General features: G+C 39.7%; 1 protein-coding gene across 2 annotated transcripts in view; it reads left to right on the top strand.

Annotated features, from left to right (window-relative positions):
* LOC128744000 (polypeptide N-acetylgalactosaminyltransferase 5) overlaps nucleotides 1-23,966 on the top strand; it is a 129,161-nt gene that overhangs the window by 46,478 nt on the left and 58,717 nt on the right. For both annotated transcript variants that reach the window (XM_053840734.1, XM_053840733.1), the window contains exon 2: nucleotides 9-1,139. In XM_053840734.1, the coding sequence (XP_053696709.1) occupies nucleotides 960-1,139 (180 nt within the window). In that variant the 5' untranslated portion in view covers nucleotides 9-959. The remainder of the gene's footprint in view (nucleotides 1-8; nucleotides 1,140-23,966) is intronic.

Raw genomic sequence — 23,966 nt, 5'->3', positions numbered from 1 at the left:
TTTCACAGACAAGCCTGAAGCGAAACAGGAAAAACTTCGCGTGGCAATCAAAAAGTCGACATAACCACTCGAACGGCGATACCTTTGAAAAGGCGAAACTCAGCTGCTGCACACACATACGTCGCCGCTTGTACGCCGTCTCTGCCTACCATCTACCGCACCACACCGCACCGCTCGATCGGTTGACCGGCCACTGTACTTCGAAACAGTTCGGCGATGAGTTAAGATACCGGTGTACCCCGCCCTACTAATTAGTATTGATTTGATTTTCCGTGAAGAAACTAATCGCCGTCGAATTAACCGGAATTGTCGGAATTCAACGTTAAACGAAAAGAGCTGCTGAAAAAAAGCCCGGGCGCGCACATGTGTTATATGTTTATTTGGTTTGATGCCGACAACGGTTTTTCGATTTTTCCGAATACATAAAGCAGTGCTCAGTGCATTCGTCAGTTTTTTTGCAGTTAATTCTTAGTGTAGCGTGAAATAAAAAAAATTCATGGAAACAAAATATTTATTGTGTTGTCGGATTTGCTACGGCTGCTGAAAAAGGTCTACGGGGCACGGTAGCGAAAATCCTTCCCTATTCGCCGTTTTTTTCGTGCATGTGCACTCGACGGGGTAAGCCGGATTGCAGTAGTGGCAGCAAGCGTGTATCTGTCTTAGACAGACAGACAGACGGTGTGATGTGTTAATGAAATTCAATTCCTATTTATCGCAGTTGGTCACCGGAAGCGTTCCGCTGTACAGCTAACAGTGGCTCGCACCTGACTGTGCGGTAAAGTGAGTGTGTTTTGCAGTTGCAGTGCGGAAGAGAAGAATCTCAGCCATTCCGTGTGTTCCGGTGCGCTAGTGGTGTGCTTTCAGCTGCCGACAGCTACAACTTTATCAGCAGCGATCCCACCGATACAACTGGTGGTTGGTGGCATCGTTCCCCCGTACCTCGCTTGCTTCGGTGCAAAATGTCCAACATCAACTATTCGAGAATGTTCCGGGGAAAAATACGTACCAACACCTGTAGGATTATACTGCTGACTTCACTGGTGTGGCTACTCATCGACGTGGTACTGATAATGAATTACGCTGATTGCCTGGGAGGGTCCAGTTGGCTCTGCAAACGGCCGGGAGAGTATGATGTCGAGGTAAGTTGAAACGAATGTTTGTTGTTTGTAACTGTTAAGTGTCCACTAAAAGCTATGTTGTGTCATCCCCGATTCCGTTCGAGGAATCTTGGTTGACCTGCCTGTGCGTCGTCAAAATCCAATTATCAATCATTTTCATACATTGTAACTACAAGGCTTGTTGAAACGTTCACAACCGGCTGGTCAATGTGTTGATCTATGCAAGATTGGCCTAACGGATCAGTTTCTGCAACATGCAGACATTCTAGACGAAAAAAACACGTGAACTATTTGACTCTACATATTTGTGCAGTACGGAGGAAACGGATATGTTTCTGTCTACACACTCAAACTGGCTGCTAACGGTCGACTACAACATTAGCGACACTCTACTAGAAAAGCAGCAGCAGCAGCAGCTCGCAGTTGACATTCTCTAAACCCTACGGCTTCGGTTGATATTTATCCTGACCAGATGTTTGCACGTAGTTTCCATCACGATCATATGGGGTAGTTGCAGCATCAGATAGTGTGTCTCGACTAGGCAAATGTTCACGGGCTATGTATGTACCTACTGTTTCTCCATCATGGAAGCGCGCCAGTTTGCAACGTTCCTACGACGAGGCAAACTATGTAGAATAGGTATGTGTCCCACATTCCCAGCTTATATTGGATCTTTTAACGTGTTTCGTATCGAATGCAAGTAAAATGCACAAAATGTCATATGTTGTTCCTCCGTCTTTTTGTTATCTAATGCAATATATCTGGTACTAGTCTCAACTCAATAACAAAACATTAGTTCAAATTTTCATATAAAGCATCTTATTGATTTCGGTACGAGGTAAGACGGTATGCCCGAAGCTGCTGAACTGCAGTGTGATGAAACTTTTGCGTCTCCCGGCTTGTGCGCTGTATCAGCACATTCATTCTATATTTACCTAGGTAATAACGGTAACAAACAAACAAACGCGTATTTTGGACAAATTTTTCAGTGCCACAGAGCTATGAGTCACGTAGTCCATTTGAAAGGTTACACGCTGCAAGTGTTGTAGGCACTTATAGTTAGTGCGGAAAGCCTAAAGGTGGGTGCGCTTGTTACTTCTGGGCAAGCGTAAATGTGCTGTTCTACCATTTACGCTAACAACTGGTGAGATTTATAGGGAGAACGTTGTGCTTTTGTGCTGATTTCTTTGGTGGCTTTAGTTGCAGCAAAGTTTACAATGCCATGTTATTGACTTTTTTCGATTACAATCTGCGAGATGCGGGGTGTATCAAATTTACCGAGCAGAGGCCATTTCTATGAAAGGTTACTCATACAACAATTGAAAATGTTGTCTTTTTCTATTGACAATTAAAAGTAGATATTCAGCTCTTCAAAGTATTGTCACTGATAGATAAACTTAAAAAAAAACATTCTTTACAGTATTTAAATTAGTAAATCCACTGTTTCTTGGCAACCGGGAGTATGACTTACCATCTAACGGACCATCTTGGTGTTTTGATGTAGAGTGAAAACTCACTTCTTTACTGTCATTTACCAAAGTGAATTCTATACGCATTGCAGTTTGTACAAACGCATGATACAACGTTCGAGTTTCGTTACCCCGTAGGCAAACTAATGACTGTAATTCTTTCGTTAACGGCATTTCAAAGCGTCTTGTGGAATTCTGAACAGAGATTTGAATTGCAAATTAGAGAATCGTAGAGAATATTAGGAGAGTGTTAACCCTCTAACCGGTAACAGTAAAAACGATACGACTAAGCTAAAGGCTAGTTTTTCATAAAAATATACTCAAAAGAAGATCAAGCTTTAATTATGATGCAAAAATAATAGGACAACCGCCTCTAGTTTCTGATAATAAACAAAGAACAGAAGTTGGCGCTAGTGCCTCATTATGCGCCATGCGTGAGAGTATGCTTGAAACTATCAATGTTTCCCTATTGAATACAACAGATGTCGTTACTTTGTAACGCATATTGTACATATTGTAAACAGCTCAATTTTGCGCGATAATAAATACTCAACGCAGCAACATTACTCTCTCATGCATCTTAGTTTCTTTTGTGTTTATTGCTAATCGCAACCTAACGTTTAAAACGTAAACCAATAAATAGTTGGTAAACATTGTTTTTATTTATCGCGTTCTTGTTGCGAAATTTAATTTTTTGGAATGGAAATGTCGCAAACATGTTCAGCATCCGGGTCTCGTACGGTTTCAAATCACTTTTCCGGATTCACGTACGAATGGTAGTAAGATGCTACGGAAAGGTATAGGAAAAGTTTGTTTTTTATCAAAATTAGGTAGAAGTCACGAAAATGAATTATACCAGAGCAACTGTACCACAAATAAAATGTCACTAGTGATTGTTTTTCAGGTAGGTAAACATAAATAAATGAGTTTTGATTTTACTACCACTAGAAAAGCGCCATCTCTTAAAAAGCAACGGTTCGTGGGATGGCCTATTAGCTGAACCGAGGCCGCTCTAGGCAGCATCCGATGCTATTGTTCTTTTAGTGAGTACTTTTGCCAAATCTATAGCTGAAAAAGGATGAAATTTTTTTCTCTAATTTCTACAATTGTTTTGACGTGAGAATACGTCTTGGTGCAAAGTGGCTAAGAGAGAGGATCATTCTAAAAATCGAAAAATGCCAAGCGTTACGTAAAAATAATGGATTTTGACCGCTACTTACTCGTCCATTCCTTAACCAATTCGAAAGATTTTTATAGTAGTCGATCAGAAATCTTTCTATGAATTGAACGATACAGTAAAAATTCAAATATTCCCTATTGGTAAATGCATAAACATTAAGCATAGCCTTAATTGGTAGATCAACCAATCACGTGCCAACATACTTTTGCTTCCGGGAATCTGGGACGACAGAAATTTATATAATTTCATTCGTTTCCATTTCTGAAAACTGATTGGACTTCCCCGTCCCAACAGGTATTTCCGTTTATGTCAACGAAAACCGAATTAGATGACCTATACGCAAAATGTATTTGTAAAGTGTGCAACCATTTCTTACGGGCGACAGTTTGTATCGATATTCTATTAGTATTTATGTTACATGCGTAAAGGTGAGTGACAAAATATAACATTTCATCGCGAAACAGTTAGTAAGCAATCACACAATTTTTGCCAATCTCCACTAGCATTGTTGTGGCAAAATAACCTTGCAATATGCAGTGAGTTGATCGTTGCACTGGCAGTCCGCTAACCGGCACGCTTGTCTGCTAAAAAGCTTCTATTATTCAAATTGTTCTGTCACAATCATTTTTTTCGCTCTGATTTATGAGTGCCAATAAATTTTGGAAATGGCAATTTAGAACTATTCGGTCTTGAATCCGTTTATGAATTATTATTTTCGGCAAAATAGCGAAACATATTCAAATGTGCTACATATTTCACGTTTCTTTGTTTCTTCCTCTATTTTGGATCGCAATATTTTCAGCTTTTGTAATATCTTGATGTATATTTCAAACGGAAAAAAATCTTTGTAAATTCTTAGTTGTGTGAAACTACTAGCTATGCACAATAATACTATGATAAATAAAACACCTTTCATGGAACCTTTCTAAGCCAATATTATTCGTTAACTTGTATGCTAGTAATTAAATGTTGGTTATATGCAGCGTAAAAAACTAAGCGAAAACTTTCGGAATGCTATATCGCTGCTAATAACTAAGCATGCATGGTTGCAGTCGAATAATTTAGCTCTGGTTGGACAATTAGTGGAAGAAAACTCTTCTCTTGGTATTTTTTGAAACGATGGTTCTACAATTGATGAAGGGACGGTAGGGGAAAGAAATGAAAATTTTTGGTGAAGGAGGGGAAGAGTGGAAAGGAAAGGGGGGGGGATATTGGTAGCTACGCTTGACAAGTAGTCATTTTGACTTCTACCTTTTGTCCAATGCTGGAAGGTGCATGAGTCGTACCAAGCTATAATCTGAGATTATAACCGGATTCGAACCCACAACACCCGCCAGGGCATGTTCGCTGGTACTTGTACCTTTGAACCATAGAGGCGCTGGACGCTCTTGGTGCCGGTGAGGTTTTTGAAGAAAAAAGATTTCACTGAGAGTCGTCTGGCATCCTTGCGACATGGCCGCCCACCGTAGTCTCCCGGATTTCGCCAGGTTTACTATGGTGCAGTAGTGCTTGCAGTTCCTGGTTCAGACGCCTGCACCACTCTCCGCTTTCTATTTGTACTCCGCCAAAAATAGTCCTCAACACCTTTCGTTCAAATATAGCAAGTGCTGGTTTGTTTTCCGTAAGCAAAGTTACAGTCTCAAGTCCGTAGAGAACTATCGTTTTAAACATCCTCAGGTTTGTGCGACGGCGTATGATCCTTGATCGAAGCGTCTTGCGGACGAAAAAATAGGCTCGACTTCCAGCTTGAATGCGTCGTTGAATCTCCTTACTCGTATTATTGTCGGTGGCCAAATATATGAACTCATCAACCTCTTCCAATTCATTATCGTCAATAGTCAGTGGCCGTGAGAGGCAAACGTTGCTTTCTCTGGAATCTCTTTCTACCATATATATGGTTTTCGACGCATTGATTAGTAACCTAAACCTCCTAGCTTCTGCTGTTAATCTGACTTAGATTGCCTCCGCCGTCCCAAGGTTGGCGTCAAGGTGCTTTGCGAAGCCTAGGAGTTAGCTACTCTTGCTGAAAATCGTTCTTCTCGTTTCGATGGCCGCTCGGCGGATCACACCTTAGCGATATTGAATAACATACAAGACAGCCCATTGCCGCAACCCCTAGGCGCGATTCGAAAGGACGTTGTCTGCAAATCAGATAAATTGACTGGATTTATTGAAAATCGTGCCCCGCATTTCGATCGCCGCTTACAACACGCCTTATAACACATTCAAGCGCAATGTTGATTAGCAGGTGGGCAAGATCATCTCTTTGTCGAAGTCCCCTGCGAGATTCGAATGGGTACGACAATTCACTCGAGATTCTCACATAGCATTGGATCCCATCCATCGTAGCTATGTTAAGTTTAGTAAGCTTACCCGAAAAGTCGTTTTCATCCAAATTTTTCCATTGCTCTTGCCGGTTTACACTATCATATGCGGCCTTGAATACCATGAACATGTGATGCGTGGGGACTCGGAATTCAAGGAACTTCTGAAGGATCGGTCAGGGTCAGGGTCAGGGCAAGGTGAAGATTCCGTCCGTTGTAGACCGACCCTCCATCAACCCGGCCTGATAACTTCCCACAAATCTATTGGCTATTCACGATAGTCGATGGAAGACGACTTGGGACCAGGGCTTGAAAAGGGATCGCAAGTTGAATGTGACTGCCGTGAATGCGAACTTTCCGCATTCAAACTCCGCTTCTTGAACGATCATTTGACTGTTTTTTGAATCCAGTCAATCTCCCGCTTGCCCTGCTGCCGTCTTACAATTCATGTGGCATCTCAGCAAAAGCAACCAGTCGATCTCCCGTTTTACTTTGCGCTTCGAGAATATAAACTGCAAACTGACTGGAAGCATACGGTGACGTATTTTTCTCTTTTTGTCTCCAAATCGGCTGCTCACAGTAATAGTTTGTCACCCGGACGTCGGTCCGACGCAAGCAAAATATTCGTTTGTATTGGACGGCGTCCGACCGACTTCTTCCATGCACATGTGGTGGTTGTTTTTTTGTAGTATTGAATCATACGATTGTGCGGTTGCTTTTCGTTAGCGTGGTGATTGCCAATCATTTGACTGTTTTGCAGTCATTCGCTGCTCCAAACGGTAAAGGCAACTTGATCGAAACAAAAATGTCAACAAATTTTAGAGCGCGTTCGTTCTGCTGCGAGCGATCGGCGTTTGACTGAGCAAACTGCCAGTTGTGTTATGCATAGCGTTCGTATTACACCTCTAAACGGACGGTGTGAACTTGAATGCGCGTTGGTGTGACTGCGGTAGAAAAAAAGGATCGGTCGAAGCCCTGCTTGGGACAGCACTTTGTAGGCGGTATTCAGAATAGTTATCGTATTCAGCTTATCGCCTTTCTTGTAGATAGGGCAAATAACGCCGTCTTTCCACTCCTCCGGCTGTCGTTCCGTATCCCAAATCTTGACAATCAGTTGATGCAGACAGCCGGTTAACTTGTCCGGGCACATTTTAATAAGTTCCGCTCCAATGCCATCCTCTCCCGCTGCTTTGTTGTTCTTCAGCCACTGGATGGCTTCTTTAACTTCCCTTATCGATGGAGGTGGCACATCTTCGTTGCTACACCAATGTGGTCATTTCCTCCGCTTCATAGTCTTCCGACTGCAGGCCATTCAGGTGTTCATCGTAGTGCTGCTTCCACCTTTCGATCAGCGCACGGTCATCAATCAAGATACCTCCATCTTTATCTCTGTACATTTCGGTCCGCGGCACAAAGCCTTTGCGAGATTCATTGAGTCTCTGATTCAACTTCCTTGTGTCATGAAAGCGGTACACCTGCTCGAGTTCCTCGCACTCCTTCTCCTCTTGGTGGCGCTTCTTCTCCTGGAACAGCTGTCTTCGCTTCTGTTTGCATCACTCCACATTCTGACGGGTGGCTCCGGGTGGCATTTATACCCGCGCTGCGTTCTTCTCATCCAAGTTCTGCTGGCACTCTTCGGCAAACCATTCGTTGCGTCGATTTGGTGCCACACAGCCTAGGACGTTCTCCGCTACGCTGTTAATGGCTGTTTTCACGGTATTCCAACAGCCCTCAAGAGGGACCGTGGCGGGTGTCGGTATGTATTGCTCACAACAAATAGTTTTTGACGTATCCTTACCATCACTAGGTACTGATTCGAATCAATGTTAGACCAAGGAAAGGTACTGACATCGATAATGTCTGAAAAGTGCCGACCCTCTATCAGAACGTAGTCGATTTGTGATTCCGTATGGTTGGGTGATCTGCAGATATACCGATGCACAGTGGTCCGAAAGTCCAAAAAGCTGGCAGAAATGTCAAAACGATCTCCTAGAGGATAGGTGACTTCTGCGAAGTTGGTTGATATACTCAGGAGATCTATGTAATATCATTCAACTAGTGCTTAACCCTTAAATTATAAGTTAACTCTTTAATACACGTTATTATCATAATATAACATTATTTATTGGTTAAGTTTTTCAGTAATGATTGAGTTGATTTGATAACTCTCAGTTGTCTTATAAGGCACTGAAAGGTTGGATAACATTACATTTTAATTTTATTGGATTGTTATCCAATAATTGCTTAAGTACTTTTTTATTGAAAGATTTTTTCACATTTCTGCGACTCATTCGATTTTACCAGTACATTTGATTCAGCATTCTAATTGCACCCGAATGGTTTTATAGACAACTATTATAATAAATTATAATAAATTATAATAAATAGTTATTATTAAATAAGTTTTCAAATAAAGAAATACAAATAAAGTTCAAATTCAAAACAGACACTGATGAAGCCGGCAAGTCGTAGGCGAAATACGTATCGGTCTGACTAATGAAACAACAAATAAAAATTAACCAGAAAAACTTTCTTGTAATTGCTTTGTTTGCGGCCTCTACTATGCCCTTGATTAATTAATATTAGACTTCTAGTTTCTTCCACTGAAAAGTATGAAATTATTTTTTTCATATTTTATTTATTGTATTAGATATATTGATTATAGTTACGAATTTAGACTGGAGCATACATTAATGTAATGTAACATACAGCGAACGATAATTACAGATCCATGATTTGTTTCGCTGTTGTGTCACATTTTGAATACTTTTGATTACTTTTTGAATTAAACATTAGTTTTAGACCTTGTATATCCTTATCGTAAAGGGGTCTTCAATCTAAAATGCAAGCCTAATAATAAGATGTAATGGGAGTACTATGTCTCCTGTAAATCCTGTTGAAATGAGCCTTTGCATCAGATGTGCCTTAGAAGCGCGTCATTCTGTTTCGATATTCCCGAAACAAACTAAATTGTTGTTTTGCGCTACGAAGCTTTCTTTGAAGTATACTCCAAAATCAGTTTATTAAACTATATTAATGCTTGTCCCTTTCATTTCCGCGATATCCTGGAATAATCAATGCAGAATAATCAATGCCTACTATCATATATTGAAACCATTGCAAGGATTATTCGTTAAAATCAAATTTGCTTACATGATTTCATACATCCTCTCTAAGATTTGTCTTTACTCTCTACTTTACTCTTTACTTTTGAAAAGATTTCACCGGCTTAAATGTTATTCAACAAGTTCAGAAGGCTATAGCTTTTAGAAAACTAAGAAACGAACAACCAAAACAAGGATTTAGGCTCATATGGGTATGTAGAAGAACACTTTTGAGTTATTTGATCAATGAAAAATACTTGCAAAATGGGGTTTCTGCCAACTATTTTGATTTTCGGACCACTGTGCGATGGTAGAGATTATGGTGGAAGAAGGTACTACGATATGGTCATGTTCTTGGAGGCGACGAAGTCGATATGTCTTGTGCCGTTTTTGTTCGTTTGCGGGTGTGCACTAGGCCGTCCCTTATTTTTTAAAAATTGACCTAGCGATGAGCTCAACATCACAAAATGTTCGTTTTTTTATGCAGAATAAAATGACGTGTTGTTAAGGTCCCTGCGATAACGTTAAGTGGTCCCGCAACGGACTTTTAGATAAAATGATGTGAATGACCGGATCCTCCACACAATGACAACTATGCCACTATAGTGCGTACGCTTGGTCATCCTTTATTCATTTTAGTGATGAGTTCAACATCACAAAATTTTCGGTTGGCCGTGTAGAAGAAGATTATATGCTCTTAAGACCCCTATGATAACATTAGGTGGTCCCCCAACGCTCCGTAAGTAGTTTAATGAGCGACCTCCAACGTAATGACAAGCTCTTTACTGCAGTGAGCATTCTAAAGGTTCTAGCAAACAAAAATCGAGGCAGTCATCGCATGTGTCATTTTCAAATCAATTAGTTTTATTTAAAACGTAAATCAATTAGTACATTTTCCGATCCTACAGAGTTACGTAGGGGTGCCTTCTGTTTGTTTGGAAGTTTCTTGCAGCAAGTTCTGAAAAGCCTTTTCTTTTTGGGTAACATTTCTGTTGTAGCCTTGCATTAATTTTATTGGTTAATGTTTGTATTATTTATATCGACACCAAATGATTTAGCAGCTGCTGCCAAGATTACTGGAGCAGAATCTGTGCTAACCAAGGGTACGTCGCTGAGAACATTCCGTTCACCTCATTCATAGAAATTTTGTTCAGTCTGTGCCTTACTGTGCCGCTGAGGTGCTGATCGTGTAAACCTGCCAAACTCGCCTGCGCCCAGCCAGACTGTTTTGATCGTTTTGACAATAACAAACATAAGCAGGGCTGCCAATTTCTAACATTTCAAAATTTAAATGTCAAAAAGGTGGGCCACAGTGTGCCATGAACTGTGAAATGAATGTACCGCAATTGTAATCAATGAGGTAAGCTGTTCCTTAAATTGAGCCTGCAACAATGTTCTAAGCGACTTACCCTTGGTGCTAACCTTTGCAGCGTCAAGAGCCTGTGCCAATTCAGGGGTCACAACATTCTGTGTTCCTCTGCGTCTTTGTGGAGATTCTGTCGATACACGATATTCGTCTCCATCGCTTGTATTCGTAGAGTCTTTATCTTCACTAGATAAGCAGAGAACTACGGTATTGGCTGCAGTTTAAAAATGTTGTAATGTTGAATCTATTAAGATAGAGCGCTATTTTGACAGTGGTCGATCTTCAGAGTATTTTCTTCGGCTTACCATGTGTTTCCAAAATGAATGTCGAAGAATATCTGCTGAAGTGAGCCAGTATCAAAATAGCCTGATACCCTAAATGTTTAACAACTATTACCTATCATTGACTGGTATTCGCTCTTCTTACGACGTTCTTCCAGCAACTTTTGTCTTTGCTTCCTACGCTCCTCTGCTTTCTGTTTCTCCTGGATTTTGCCAGCAAGAACTCCATCGACACCAGCAATAGTACATACCTTCTTTCTGATCCTTCAGAAATTGTATATCCTCCAACAGAGCTTGCTTCACTATTGGATCCCTTTTCTTTAAACATTTTGCTGCATATCCGTTATCGCCGTGCGTTTGGATATATCGAAAAGATTGTCAAGCTTTTTGCAGAAGAGAGTCTCTCGATTATGTTGCGTTTTGCTCTCCTTTCGTGATATTTGCTTGCAGAGTGCCGTTAATTTAGCATGGAGGGATATGATTTTCGTAATGCAATGTGCTTCCTGGATTATTGGTATTTTCGTTTTCTGCCAGTAGCACAACACTTGCTTAACGGCGTTCTTCGCACTCACTTTAACGGGAAACTAGCAGTCATTAACTTTTCGTCGGAAAGCCCAATTTTGGATGCAGTTTTTCGGCCCAAAAGCGGGATTCTGTTTATAAAAATGTAAATACTGCATTCTTCTTGTCAATCTGAACACAGCGAATATATTTTCATAAACAAAATTTTTGTTTTAAACAAAAAAACTGCTTTTGAAATTGACACAATTGATGACGACTAATTTCACTTTAATTGGAAGTTTTGCCAATCGGAGCTGGTAATAAAACGCAGCTCATACTTGGTGTATCGTGGAAAGACGCGCACCAATTATAAATTCGCATTGAGGTCACTTCTTAGCTTATGCGACATTGTTACTACTCAAAATATTTCGATAAATATTGGCAACGGTAGCGAAGATGAAACACACGCGCCGAAGAAATAGTTCGATTTGATATCAGGTATCATGTGATGATATCTGTATTACAGAGAGCGGTATCAGATCAAAGAACTTATTTTCATTCATTCACACAGATACACACAGGCTATTCGTGCTTGCATTTTCCTATTGACACTTATTAAACGTACAATTACAGTAGCGTGCTTCAGCCTTGCATAAATCGGTTGCTGGTGTCACTACCTACCTAATCGTCAAGAAAACTTTTTTTGAAATGCATTTATGTCGCCGTAATTGGCCTTGCCAGCGTTGCTGATATTGTTCAGGGTTTTGCGTGAGAAAAAAAGAAAGGGAAGTATTTTTGCTTTTGTCAACGCTCACGCGTTGACAGTTCGGCACGAGATTTCCTGTAAGTGCGAGCAGCCTTCGAAATCTCTTTCAACGCTGGCAAGGCCAATAATCGGAAGAGAGGAAGACCAAAGAGAATCTCTCAATGTTACTTAAAAATTACGCGAGATATCATCTTCCTCTGCACGTCAGACTGAACATTTTGTGATATTGAATTCATCACTAAAACTAAATAAAGGATGAACAAGCGTATGCACTCTAGTGGCGTATGTGTTATTGCATGGAAGATCCGGTCATTCATATAATTTTATCTTAAGGTCCGTTGCGGGACCACTTAACGTTATCGTAGGGACCTTAATGGCATATCGTTGTATTCTGCACAACAAAACGAACATTTTGTGATATTGAGCTCATCGCTAGGTCAATTTTAAAAAAATAAGGGACGGCCTAGTGTGCACTGAACCGTCCAATCACTGGTTTAAATTCCTCCTCCTGACTAACCTGAGTATTACAGTATTAGAGGAATGTAATAAAATTTAAATTGCGCTTAGGTATGAATGTTATATCGGAGCGTATAAATATCGATAGTCATCGTTAATCCAAAAATTGCAGCGATACTATTGATGTTTCGAAAATATCTATCGATAAGCAACGGTGTGTGTTTCATTTGTATAATTGACAAAGCGCAATATAAGATGACAAATAGTTGGGATTTTTCCACGGTAGAGACCTGACAGCGTTACGTAAGAACCTACACGCTTAAAAAATTTGACCCACTTTCACGAAAAGTGGAACAGCTCAAAACATGCGTATATTTTACACACTATTTTGAGTAACTCTTACTCCTTTTATGAGTTCCACCGTAGAAGCTCATTAATGAGCAATATTTACTCAAAAATGAGTGCCATTTCACCCAAAACTCAGTTATGTCGACCTAAACTACTCAGAATTGAGAAATTGCCATTACTCAAATTTTTGGGCTGTTCCACTTTTTGTCATAGTGAGTCGGTTTTTACTCATTTTTGAGTTGAAAGTCACTCATTTCTGAGTTAATCATATTCATTCGCGGGTTAAATTTTTTAAGCGTGTTGGCTATACTAATACTTCAATCTGGTTAATACAAATTTGGATGATTAGCTATATCGTGTTTGTATGACTCCTTGTTCAAATTCAAGATGGCGGTTGGTTATTCAATATTGTGCAATATGGACTCTTTTTTAGACAGTTCGGGGTGGCTGTTAAGTTAAAAATTATGGTTGAACCAGACCCCCCTCCTTTATATATTTCTTCCGCTTTTATAAATTCACGTCTCATCCCACCCAGCAAACACCAACTCGTATATCAATGTACGAAAATTATCGCTATTGACTTTTAATAAATTCAGGATCGTAAATATAGCCTAATAAAATGCACACAAGTTTATATTCTGTCGTATTTGACGACAGCAAGTGATTGACTTGCGATTTCCAGTACAGAATTGTATTGCATTAGAAAACTAATCGCCTTGAGTCGGATCTTATCGCATACAAAAACTTATGAAGTTGAATTATTATCGTATATTTTGTAGTACGTATATGACCTCCAAATTAGTACGCATATGCTAGTTTTGTGCATCAGATACGATTTTTCAGGGTATATATAGGTACATATAACTCATTTGTTACTCTGATATGCATATGAAAATGTTTGCTGGGCACCCTAGAGATGCTATTAAACACTTTTATTTTGTTACTTTTTAACTTTAATGATATCGGCATATACGAATATTAGAAATCCAGATAAAAACAAGCAATTAAAATTACAATGAATTTCCTCTGTTTCAAGCTAATTATTTGTTCATCGTTTGTATTGCAATAAAAACTAACTGAGCTCATGTTTTACTGTACGTTGCCTAAAGGGCATTGAAGAAGTAATTTGTTCCGAAATCAATATTTTGTATCATCCATATGGGTAAGCTTAACGGCTTTCGAGTGGATTACATTTTCCGAGTAATCAAACTTCAATATGGCTGGTTTTTATTGATTACTACATTCCTAGACTTTCCCCACGGTCCATCAAAATGCGTATTTAGTATACGTAAACCATGTTTCACAATATCCGTAAACCAACCACAACCGCATGACCGCAGCTAATAACGTGTTCATTAGGGTGACAATGGGTGTACAAAACATTCTATATAAGATTTAGTTTCGTCTTAATCAAAGGTTAACCTTTGACCTGATGAAAATCACAAAGTCATCTATTTGTTCCTCCACTGTGAAAACAATCAAGAACTAGTATAGATCTGATGTTATCTCGAAAAACAACATCGGTCACAAGCTGATTTTCCCAGAATTTTAAGTTCGTTTTTTTATGAGTTGTTCATATCCTTAAAAAATTACATTTTAAAAAATCAAATAGCCTTTGTTAGATGAAATTAAATTTCCATTTCTTCTGTCACCCTAGTATTTACTAGTTACACGAAAACCAAACCATAGTGGTGACAAAGACCATATTCAGCGCTGTTCAATGAATCGTCATTTACAGTGGTCCCTCTTTATTTCGAACTAATTACCTTTCCTCGAAGTTAGATAATGAGTTTATGATAACAACTGTTTACACCTGGACAAAACTTGTGGCGCTAGTGCAGAAGCATTTATTATTGAACCCAGCAGCAGACACATGCCCAAATTGTTCCCTTTCGGTGGTATAATTAACATACACACACAATATCAGTAATTAGTGCAGCATTTTATAGCCTTCGGCTGTGCGGTTTGGGCGTTTCAAATGCTAATCGGGTGTGTCTAACAATGCAGCATGATGGCCATAATGTAACGAAATTTGAATATGTAAAAATTTCGTCACTCCAGCGCATACATTCTTTATTCGAAAGTTGCAAATTGCGTTTTTTTTCTAATTAAAGTATCGTTCATTATGCAAGTTCATTTAAACTTCTTACATCCGTACCGTTAATAAGTAGGATAATATATGCAAGCTTCTTTCAAGATAGTCGCTGCTTCCTCCAGCGACTCCTTCTTCCTGCAGTTTCCAGACATATATTTAATCTGAAGCATCCAGCATCGCCACTGAATAAGATGTGGCACTTGATGTCACATTAAAATTTCATTCCGTAAACCTCATTTTCTTCGCGGTTTTTTTTTTCACTGCTAGCTCACTTCACAGCAGCCTAGTAAGCCAGCCAGCGACGATGCACTGCCTGCCGGTCGCGGGTTGCGGTCGCAGGCAGATTCAATAGCTCCTGGGGTGGTTGTAAAACACTTGCCATTCAGCTGTCACATTTAATTTCGTGCTCTGGCTGGCGAAAGGCAATGTGCAAACGAGGAGAAATTATAAGCGACGGCAAACATCTAATGAGCGAGAAAACCCATTATCTCGACGAAAAACTGTGACGACATGATTGAATCAGAAAACTCAATCAGTACTCCATCCGCGGGCGGGCGGGCTGCTGTAGCTGTAGGCAGGTATAATGTAAAACGGCATGTAATGACCTCTGCGCTTTGCGGAGCATTTGCTGAGCTGACTGTCTAATGACGTTGACAGGCCGTGGCATTCGGTGGCTATCGGCTATCAGCGATGGATGGACATTGTGCATTTGTTCTCATGATGATATTGCATTGCGGTCGTTAATTTTATGTATTTGGATTTTGTTGTAAATACAAATTGTATCAGGCGGGTCCCGTCGTTAAGCGGCAATATCAAGCGTTTGATGTAGTTTTTATGCTTGTTTGGACAGTCCAAGAATTACGTGAGTTAATTTCGCATTAGTTTTGATCACTCTTTCACTATTTTCTAACAGAAATTTAATTTGTAAAATTCCATGTTTGTTAAGATGGGACAAGAAAATTGTAGCTCTCTTTTAGGTCAAGCCGTTAGTAAATGCTCCCTTGTAAGGTATCTTAGAGAAGGCTATTTTACAATTATGTGTCATTCATTACGCTGTCTTGCGGTATTTTATGTTTACAGTTTCTTTGATGTTACCGTGATCATTTTGAGCTATTTATTACGCGACCAATTTTTCAAATGCTCTAATAATGGAATCCTTTCTAAGCAGTTCCCTATTCTAAAGCACAAATTAACAAACTTAAGAGCCGCTACTCTAATTGGAAACCTTATATGGTTTTAAGTTTTATGTTTCTGTTTTTCCACCACTAGAAAACTGTTCATCTGATGTAATGTTCTAATGGACTCCCTCGAAGGTATTTTTTAAGCAGTCAGGAGCTTCCGCAATTAGCTTTCTAGATGGATTACTGTGCTCCGTTGTGAAAACAAATCCACTACTCTGCATTATATGCTAGTAAATATCCGTACAATTTTTGGTATTTTTAGAACTTAAGATTGCTTGTAATAAACATTAAATATATAAATTTGGTGAAAAGGAAGGAAGTGTCTGATGCGAAGAATGATTAATTGGATGAACAGGAAAATTTCGATGTAGACTGAAAATATATGCAGTTTTGCAATGGCAGGTGGGGCTCGCACCCACACTCTTTCGGTACCCGAATGTTTTACTCACTAAACTACTGCCGTCCGTTATATTAGGTAGTATAAAATCTAATTTTGATTTATTCTCTCAATTCTATCATTCCCCTATGTGCACCACACTCATCCCATGGGTCATAAAAAGCAAAGCCATGGGTTTATACCGTCTTTAGACATTACCCTTCTTTATCGACCGACTTCGCAGCCGGCTGTTACAGGAAAGTACAGGAAAATTACGGGGCCAGTGCAACAATCCTACTGACTCTAACTAGCAAGCACCGCCTAGCCGAGATTCGAACATACGACGACTGGCTTGTTAGACCAGCATCGTACCTCGAAGCTAGCTGGGCTGGGTTCCCATGGGTCATATACGTGTAAATAACCATTTTTCAGTTTATCTTAGTCAATTGCACGTTTTTAATTTATTTTTTTGTTAATTTTGTTATTCGTCTTTCTGTTGCACATTAATTGCAGTCATTTGAGCCTTTTTTGGAACTTATTATCGGTACAGGTTTTTGTCTTACCTTTCCAGCAATTTCGAGACAATTTCAAGAGAAGACCTTTCTGAACTGCAGAAAATATCCAGAACAAACTTGGAGACAAAATTTTATCCAAGGTACATGGAACACGGATCTTTAATCCTAAATTGCCTGACCCAAATTCGCAAAAAACCGCGTAAATTCCAAAATTTGCGTTAAAAAAAGCAAACCCGGATAGAAATGCACAGCGAATATTAATGTAAAAACATCAAGATTACTATAAACGTTGTCGTTTACAACAATTTACGTTGTAACATCACGGTAAAGGTTTCTGAATTTTCTATATTACTGTACCACAAAATCAATTGTTTTTGGGTTTTGTATGTATGGGAAAAAGTCGAAACATTTACTGTAACAGCACTTAATCACCCCCTGTAAAATCGCAGATTTACATTAAAGTTTATTGTGAAAACATCATTATTCATCGTAACTTCAGTGTAACTTACAGAGCTTTTCACAGTTTCAATGTGGTTTTTAGATGTTTTGTAACAGTGAAACTCAATGTTTTTAGCTGTACATTTTTATTCGGGTAGGTGCTACTTTCCTTTATCGGAACTTCACCTTCAGTTTTGACGTAGAACTACGTCTTACCACAAAACTTGGATTCAAGCCAGCGTCACGAATGAATGAAAGATTTTGAAAGCTAATAGCTCTTCTAATTTAGAACGGATTTTGATGGTTCGCATACCATTCGATTCATAATAGATTGTTTTCCAATCGCTAAATAGTGAAAATTAACGAAAACTTTCAAGCTAAAATTGTCCAAAAATTTTTCCGTGTGGTAGCCTTGCTTCCCAGGCACGAACTACCATTGCATACACCGTCCTTGTGGCTGGTGCTGCTGCTTCAAGACAAGGAAGCAAAATAAACTTGCGGTGGTTGCGTAGTTCGTCGTGTTGACATGGAAAGACTTATTAAAATGACATAAAAAGGATAGCAAAGCCATTGGCGTCATTCATTCGCTACTCAACTTCCGAGCGGATCACTGATACTTTCTGCTTCGATTTAAACTTGGAAAGCTTCACTTTTGATAACTTTTTTACTTGCTACAAAGCACAGCAAAGCCTAGGCGTTATATTCCATTTTGGAACTTTGAACTTCTGTTCTTATACGACAGACTACGCAAACAGGTGTAAGGTCTATGAATTAATATTACTGTCCAGTATTTTTGCCACTAGCCTTGCCTGTTGAACTTTGCGGTACCGAGTGTCTAAGCCTAGCAGGTGACAAAGCTCTTGCTACGGGGGAAACTTATCAGGATCTCTTCAGGACAAATCCCTTAGGACCATACGGATGAATCTTCTCTGAATACGTTCGATTCTTAAAATCCTGGTGAGCTAATAGGGCTGCCAAATCACACTTGCATTTTCAAGCACAGTACGGACTAACGTACAGTAAAGAGTCTTTTTGACGATACTTTTTATTTTTTTGTTCGGCTTTTCAGTCTTTTGTAGAAATCAGAATAGTTTGCTTTGCTTTTTTTATTCGGTCCTGGGCTACTCGTCGCCAATTCGTTGTGCGTCTGGACACACACAAGTCGGTTTAAATCTCGATTCGAGCCATCTAGCACGTTGCACCCCTCTATTCCTGGTACGGCTGGGGTTCTTAAAGATAACAGATTTCACTGCCGTCGTCTGCATCCTTGCGACGCGGCCAGCCAGATGTACGATGGAAATCTCTCTAAGTACTGCCTGAAGCTCGAGGTTCATGCGCCTACACCACTCTCCGCTTTCCGTTTGTACCGCTAGCTTTGATCAGCTTCGTCAGTTTGTCCGAGAAATCGTTCTCATCCTTAATTTGCCATAGCTGTTCGCGCTCCACTGTATCGAATGCTGCCTTAAAATCCACCAAAATATGGTACATGGGCACGTTGTACTTCCAACATTTCTGAACGATTTGTCGGAGAGTGAAAATGTGATCCATAGTGGCATGGGTCACCATAAAGCCCGCCTGATACTATGAATTCCCAATGAATTCTCTTTCTATTGGGGTTAGACGGTGTAACAAAATTTTGGGAAAGCACTTGTAGGCGGCGCTGATCAGCGCAATGTTGCAGTAATTACAACAATTGTACCGATCGCCCTTTTTATAGATGGGACAAACCACAATTTTCATGCATTCCTCCGGTAGTTTCTCCTCCCCCAAATCCTGGAAATTATCCAGTGAGCGCCGTTGCCATTTTTGTAAAGTTCTGCTTGGAGTCGATCTTTTCCGGCGGCTCTACTATTCTTAAGCTGTCCGACTTCTCGCCGGATCTCTTCGATATCAGGAGTCGGCAAGCTGTTATCGTTGGTAGGTGTGAGATCGCCATTTTGGAAGGGGTCCCCCAGAGTGCCGCAGTTGTACACTCGACTTACCATGACGGGAGCTAATTACACACTGATCGTCTCTCGTCGTGCTACCGAATATCCGGCCGCACTCAGCGTGGGTTAACGTATGCAAGGTAGGGATAGCGAAGACGTGGCAACAGTGCATGTGTTCAATCGTTCTTTATAAAGGCAACCCACACAGTAGGCACTCCTAGATTAACTTCCGATCCGTCTTCTTCTGTTATATCGTCAACATGCAGAGATATAGCACCTTACACAGTCTAAAAATGTCTCAACAACTAAGAAAAGGTATTTCAACAGTTTAATTCAGTCTTCAAAATTTATATTAATTGTATTATTACATACAAACAATTAATTTTTAATTTCCTCAATATCCTATAATTATTGAAAGATATAAATCCGCTGCTATTCAATAGAATGAACCACTCAAAACTCGCTACTAATCCTAACGCTTCCTTTATCATTGCTTTGGTCAGAGTGCACTGTTGGGAACATGGTTTGTAATACACAATTACGTTCACAATTGCGGGTAACTTAACAGTAATATCCTTCAACTTTTACCGTACTGTACGTACCGCATATGTCATTGCAGCAAATTCAATCGTAAATCAATTGTTTTGCCGTCATTTATCCTGGACCACATTGTCCACCGGAATGAAAACCACTCATCAAGCTCTAGCTAGAACGTCTATGTGTATGTTGGTATTTAGTTTATTTATTTCATCCTCCGGTATGGTCAGGCACTTGCTAACAACTGCAGTGCACCCGCCTTCCTCAGCATTCGAAATGTTTTCGGATTTCCATTATCGATACTGGAATATAAATAGGAACGGCAGAAAATTGTTTTAGGGTGGTTAGCACAGATGGTTGTTCTATTTTCATAATTTCACATTAACGTTCCTCTCAAATTTAACTAAGTGAGGTTTTAAAATACAATTTTTGATTTACCGTAGATTACCGTATTTTCCCTCCAACCTGCACCATGTAATCCGTTTTTCCATCGTCGCGTAACGGTCGCTAACAGTTGTTGACACTTCACCGACCAAATTCAACCAACAGTCAGCCATTTCCGTTTCCGGGAGAACACTTCAGCCTGAAGAACTGTCCACTGCAATTGACTCTATCTATAACTTTTAACAATGTCGAACGCGAACTGAGTGCGGTGCGGGCGCAATCGAAAGCACATAAGAGAAAATTGAAATATTTGATAGAATTCTATTTTTGCAACGTTCACTCCCGGCCGGTTGCGGGGCGGCTTCAGCCGGGTTTCTCCCGCCCGAACGCAAGCTGCCTGAGTCCCGAGCTTTTCTTTATGCCCAGTTCCCAACTGTAGCCTTTGTACCGTCAAGCCGGAGAGTACTTCTCAGAAGCAATCGAAAAGTTTTTAATTAATAGCCCTGTTCTGTTGCGATTCACTGCACTCTACTTTCCCCAGTGTGCTATAGCTTTCACCAAAGTTATGCAGTTGATATGAACTCTTGTGGAAACAATTCCGCTCTTGTCCTTTTACCCAGCTAGCTGTACCGAACCAAGATTCCATCCATTGAATGAATTGGGTCCTGCAGAAGAATATCGAATATTTGTGGCTGATGTGGCTTAGTTACCCAGCTTGGATGGAGAACGTCCTTACTCAAGTCGTATGAAAATAAATTAGTGCGGACATTGATAGCTTGTACGAATGTTAAAGCACCATGTTCTATAGGGCCATTTTTGTGGACGAAGCCAGCTCACAAGCAGGGAGGGGGAGGATATTGTCACGCGTAGGAAGAACTTCGATGCCGGTATGTGTGGTTCGGTAGTAGAGAAACCAGTTGAATGGTTAAACTTTTGAATAACATGCAAATTTCAGTATGTGGGGTCAGGCTATTTATTCTGGAATGAAATATGCCGACTTTGGAACTCTGCAAATTAACCCTTTTCTAGAGTGTGATTAGTTGTCTTCAATGAATGTGTGTGTGAGTCTGTTGTCTAATAAATTGTTTATGATTTGATTTGACTCTGCCAAGACTCGTAGACTCGTCTGCGTAGAATATCAAAGCAAATAAATTGTTCATTCTACGATACGATATGTGTCAGCTTCGGGCCAATTTATCGTCTGCAGAGTAAAACACATTCAGAGTCCTGAGCACAAATATGACAAGACTACATTCTGGACGTTTTAATTTCTACTATAATATGCATCTTACGAGGAAGAGGTTAGTTTAACTTTACTATTATGCGTGGCAACCGCAACCGGAACTTATTCGTGTGAATTACACAAGGTACATTACATGTACAGCCGCACGATATAAAAGCTTTCTTCTTTCTTCGAGCATATAGCTTTTGACATGCAATTTGATGCGAGAAAAAGTGCAAGAAATCTGCATTTTGGTTAAACCCAGCAGAAAAAGTTAGGAGAAAAAATGCGACGGTGACTGTTTTTGCTGTTCTCACGTTGTAAAGGCTGCAATTTTGCATCAGCTTTTCTCACTCTATTATGCCGGGTGTCGTACAACGTTCGCTCGCGCAGTTTTCTAAAGCAAACTTTTCTCGGACATCTTCTTTGGACCATAAACCGGGTATCGTAGAATTATTTTACATAATTGGTCTCCAAGCAAAGTTGCGAAGAAAATTCAGGAACTATTTCCTATTTATGATAGTATGAAAAAGAATACTCAAACCATTTTCTTTTTCATAAATTTCTAAAACATTGACTGAGTTTTCTATCTCAAGTGTTGAATTGGTCATCGAATCATTGCATGGAGGGACCTTTTTTCGTCAACCGCTTCTGTAAAGTTCAAACAGTTAATAGAAATCCCAATAGAGGAATTTTAGCGGAACCAGCTCGGTGAATATTTTAAAAATCCAATCCACAAAGTTCGAACATTTCAATAATCCAGATTCTATTTGTATCTTCAGCATGTATCTTGAAGAACATAAAAGATGAAACATTTGGCATTTCTGTTGTTCCGGAAATTGCTGGAAACACCGGAATCGGAATTTGTGATCAGAAATTTAAATTTGCTAAATCTGAAGGAGCTTGTTTCAGATTTTCACTAGCATTTTTGGTTTCTTAGTATCAATTATTCCACTTGGAGATGACTCAGTTCTTTTTTAGAAAGTTTAGAAAAGAAAAACTTTTCCTCTTCTCTCTGCAAAAAGCGGTCTCTCCAAGTGGGTCGTCAGTATCAAACTCATCAGTCCCAAAGTTCTCCTAAAGATTTGGAGAGATAGAGTTTGTGGAAGTAGCTTGCTTTATGATCCCTGCAAGAAAGCGCCACAATCGCTCTTTTAAAGACCACTTGGTTTTTTGTCCGTGATAGTATGTATGCGGGACTTGTCAAGACCTTATGCGAAGTTTTCCTCACATTAGAGACACTTTTTAACATCCAGCCGCATTATTGTGTCCGAAATTACTGTACCGTTTCTTATTAGGGTTTATTGCTAATTCCCGTCGTACCAAGTTAAGCCATTCTAATTTTCATCATTTGTCGGATGAAAATAATGAATACTCCAAAAGTTTTTGTGCTGATTTGACTAAAACACACTTACCTTCCGATCCGTGAACTTTGAAATCACTGAAAAGCGATTATAAAAGTATATGATTGAAATTACGCAACTGACCTTATTTCTTAAATTTGTCGTGCCGTTTTAAATTCTGTCCATCAAAATTTTTCATCGTCCAAACTAAAAATCACAACAATGTTTACGAAGCTAACGCGCATGTATTTGTGTAGGACGGCAGGACAAATGTTATTCTGTAAAATTTCTGCAGGTCAGGCTAGTTTTCCTGGCTGTAGAATAACGACAATGCCTTGCATGAGTTATTTTCATTTATGAATGACGGAGATTAAAACGATTAGTCGACATTTTCTTCTTCGTCGCACAAAAAAACGTTGGAAATTTGGCTGCTAGGACTTCTTTATGATAAAAAGCTTTTAAATAGATCTCAGCTCACTTTGATTGATCACGTATGATAGACAACAAACCAAAATATTAGGGAATAACTAGTTTTGCATTGTGTGTCATAAAAATGCTGATATTTTTAATAATTTGTGTTGGATAGGACGGGAATAGGCATTTACGACGAAGTAGCAACATACCCTACCATAATAAATTTCCGTATGATTTAAATGCTTGCAAATAAGGCGGTTTATATCCCGCGGTACGAAAAGGCAAACAGGTGTACAAACCTTGTTCACGAAGCCGGTACGGCAAATGCTATTTAAAAAGTGCCTGATAGGGTATTCTTTTTGTTTCCCTTGTCGAATGAACCTGTACGCAAATGCTTGCAATCTGGTTTTTTTACTGGTTGAATATTGTGGCCCTTAAAATGGCCAACCTCACTGTCCAACAAGTCTGGGACCATAAAACCCGGTTCACCACAAGACCTTTGACCTCGATGACGCAAACAGTTGTGTATACGCGACACTGTCATGTAAAGAGTAATCGCATTTGCTTGCTTGAGGCTATCGGCAATAACTCGTAGTTTGTTTCGCGTTTTTAAATGCAAT

The sequence above is a fragment of the Sabethes cyaneus genome, chromosome 3 (genome assembly GCF_943734655.1).
Source record: "Sabethes cyaneus chromosome 3, idSabCyanKW18_F2, whole genome shotgun sequence".
NCBI classification, from domain to species: Eukaryota; Metazoa; Arthropoda; class Insecta; order Diptera; family Culicidae; genus Sabethes; species Sabethes cyaneus.
The sequence above is the reverse complement of the archived record's forward strand: the minus strand, read 5'-3'. Positions and strand labels throughout refer to the sequence as shown.